We start from the raw sequence: 2,777 nt of genomic DNA on the forward strand, positions 1-2,777 counted from the left end.
CTTGTAGGATGATCCTGCTGTCCAAGGGACGTTCCCATGGTGCCAAGGCAGGAAGTGCAATGGGGAGTGGGGACAGAGAGGAAAGGGCAAACAGGGATGGGCTGTTTGCAGGGGAGGGAACAGAGGTGGGCAAGAGGAAGAAATTTGTGCCTGGGAATAATAAAGAAAGCAAAGGTGAAGCAAAGGAAATGCTCAGGGCAGTTTGGGGATGGCTGCCAGGCAGCCCTGGCTCTGAGCAACAGCATCTGCAGTGGGACAGGACACTCCCAGCTGATGGGAAAAAACGTTCTGGATGACTGCAGTGGCCAGGACAAAGCTGAGTCATTTCCCTGCCATTCCCAGCCCTTCCTGGCCCCAGGGGCTGATGGCATTTGTGCTCCCTCAGGTTCATGTCCCCACACCAACAGCCTAGGTGTTGCTCCCCCTGCTCTGTGCAATGCAAACAGGGGCTCCTGAGCCAGTGCTGCCGTGTCTGTGCCTGCAAGGATGGGGCACCTGTGTGAGCTGGGGGAGAGGCCAGGGCTGCAGAGGGGGGATGTTGTTGGCAGCTCCATGAGGACGCTCTGGGACACTGCCCTGGGCTGTCCAGCACACTGGGGATGGATCAGCCCCTGCTCTGCTGCTCCTTCCCATCTCCCCCAGGGCCCTCGCAGAGCCCCAGCCATGCTGTTTGCCCCCAGCCTGCCCACGGCCACCCTGGGGCTGCTCATGGGGATTTTCTGTGCTGAGCATTGGCCTGGCCGTGTTCTTGAGAGAGCCTGGGCAAGGAGCCTGGAGCCCCCAGGGCCTGGCCTGAGGCGTCAGCGCTGCCCCAGCAGTGCCCATGGCCTGTCCCTGCTGCAGCCCTGGCACTGCCACCCCCAGGGCTGTGCCTGGCCCTGAGAGCACTCAGGCCCTACAGCAACACCAGGGCCACCAGGGCAGCGGGGCAGGGCCACGGGAGCAGCACTGGCAACACCAAGTGCTGCTGCTGCTGGGCACTGCTGCTGTACCAGCACTGATCTGCCCCCAGCTCTGCACACAGACATTGCTGCTGCAGCTCCAGAGAAGGGAACAAAAGGGCATCTCTGCAGAAAACTTTGCTGCAAGATCCTTTAGTTCCATTAAAACCACTGAGGGTGCAGCCCCTCATTGACACAGTCTGTGACCAGAGGAAAGGTGGAGAGAAACAAATGAGTAATGACAGAAACCATGACATTTTTTTGTGGACAGTTCTAAAAAACTAAAACAAACAGAAAAAGACCTCACAAGCAAACTAAAAGAAAGTATCAAAGATGAGTTTTATTACAAGTGATTGGCAGAAATTGGCCAGCAGTTTAATGTTTCTGAAAGCATCCAGTCATCAGTCTCCACACTGCAGCCTTGAGCTCCTGGTTCCTCAGGCTGTAGATGAGGGGGTTCAGGGCTGGAGGCACCACTGAGTACAGAACTGACAGGGCCAGATCCAGGGATGGGGAGGACATGGAGAGGGGCTTCAGATGAGCAAAGGCTGCAGTGCTGACAAACAGGGAAACAACAGCCAAGTGAGGGAGGCAGGTGGAAAAGGCTTTGTGCCGTCCCTGCTCAGACGGGATCCTCAGCACTGCCCTGAAGATCTGCACATAGGAGAAAACAATGAACACAAAACAGCCAAGTACCAAACAGGTACTGACTGCAATGACCCCCAGTTCCCTGAGGTTGATATGTAAGCAGGAGAGCTTGAGGATCTGGGGAATTTCACAGAAGAACTGGCCCAGGGCATTGCCATGGCACAGTGGCAGGGAAAATGTATTGGCTGTGTGCAGCAGAGCATTGAGAAAGGCACTGGCCCAGGCAGCTGCTGCCATGTGGGCACAAGCTCTGCTGCCCAGGAGGGTCCCGTAGTGCAGGGGTTTGCAGATGGACACGTAGCGGTCATAGCCCATGATGGTCAGCAAATAAAACTCTGCTGAGATGAAAAAGGCAAAAAAAAAGAGCTGTGCAGCACATCCAGTGTAGGAGATGGTCCTGGTGTCCCAGAGGGAATTGTGCATGGCTTTGGGGACAGTGGTGCAGATGGAGCCCAGGTCAGCGAGGGCCAGGTTGAGCAGGAAGAAGAACATGGGCGTGTGCAGGTGGTGGCCGCAGGCTACGGCGCTGATGATGAGGCCGTTGCCCAGGAGGGCAGCCAGGGAGATGGCCAGCAAGAGGCAGAAGTGCAGGAGCTGCAGCTGCCGCGTGTCTGCCAATGCCAGCAGGAGGAAGTGGCTGATGGAGCTGCTGTTGGACATTTGCTGGGGCTGTACCTGGGGACCTGTTCTTGGAGAAAAGTACAGTGAAGTGTTAGCGGAGATAGCTGTACCAAAATCAAAGCCCTTTCCAATATCCCCTCCTGTGTAACACAGATGGACATGCTTTGTTGTTCAAGTGTTCTGGCATTTTTTAGAGGTCCCACATTTTTGCTGGTGTTCTTGGATATTAGAAACACTCAGCATTTCTGCTGCACTCAGGGAGAACAGAGCAAATTCAGTGAGGCAAAGTGATGAGTGGGGAGTGGAGGAGATGGTCTGTCATTCTGACCTCTTAAGAGTTTTTCTATGTTTTATCCTTTCTCAGGTGGAGGTTAATGACCTACCCATGCTTCATCTAAAATGTCACCAGGTACGACTGAGAGCAGAAGAATCCACCACAGCCCCACTCCACATTTGTAGCCAAGGACTTGCTTTGATCATTTCACCAACCCAGCAGCATTTTCAGTGTCACAACTCCTCTGCCTTTCCCCATGTATCTTATAACACAGAGATGCTCTAGGACAGGTT

General features: G+C 54.6%; 1 protein-coding gene across 1 annotated transcript; it reads right to left on the reverse strand.

Annotated features, from left to right (window-relative positions):
* Positions 1-1,316: 1,316 nt before the first annotated feature.
* On the reverse strand, positions 1,317-2,300 carry LOC132334827 (olfactory receptor 14I1-like). The gene has a single exon (XM_059861009.1). The coding sequence runs from the start codon at positions 2,247-2,249 to the stop codon at positions 1,317-1,319; it is 933 nt and encodes a 310-aa protein (XP_059716992.1). The 5' UTR covers positions 2,250-2,300.
* Positions 2,301-2,777: the final 477 nt, after the last annotated feature.

Source organism: Haemorhous mexicanus, chromosome 16, assembly GCF_027477595.1.
Source record: "Haemorhous mexicanus isolate bHaeMex1 chromosome 16, bHaeMex1.pri, whole genome shotgun sequence".
Taxonomy (NCBI): domain Eukaryota; kingdom Metazoa; phylum Chordata; class Aves; order Passeriformes; family Fringillidae; genus Haemorhous; species Haemorhous mexicanus.

Coding starts and splice junctions, on each gene's coding strand:
- LOC132334827 (XM_059861009.1), bottom strand. CDS start 2,249: ATGTCCAACAGCAGCTCCATCAGCCACTTCCTCCTGCTGGCATTGGCA.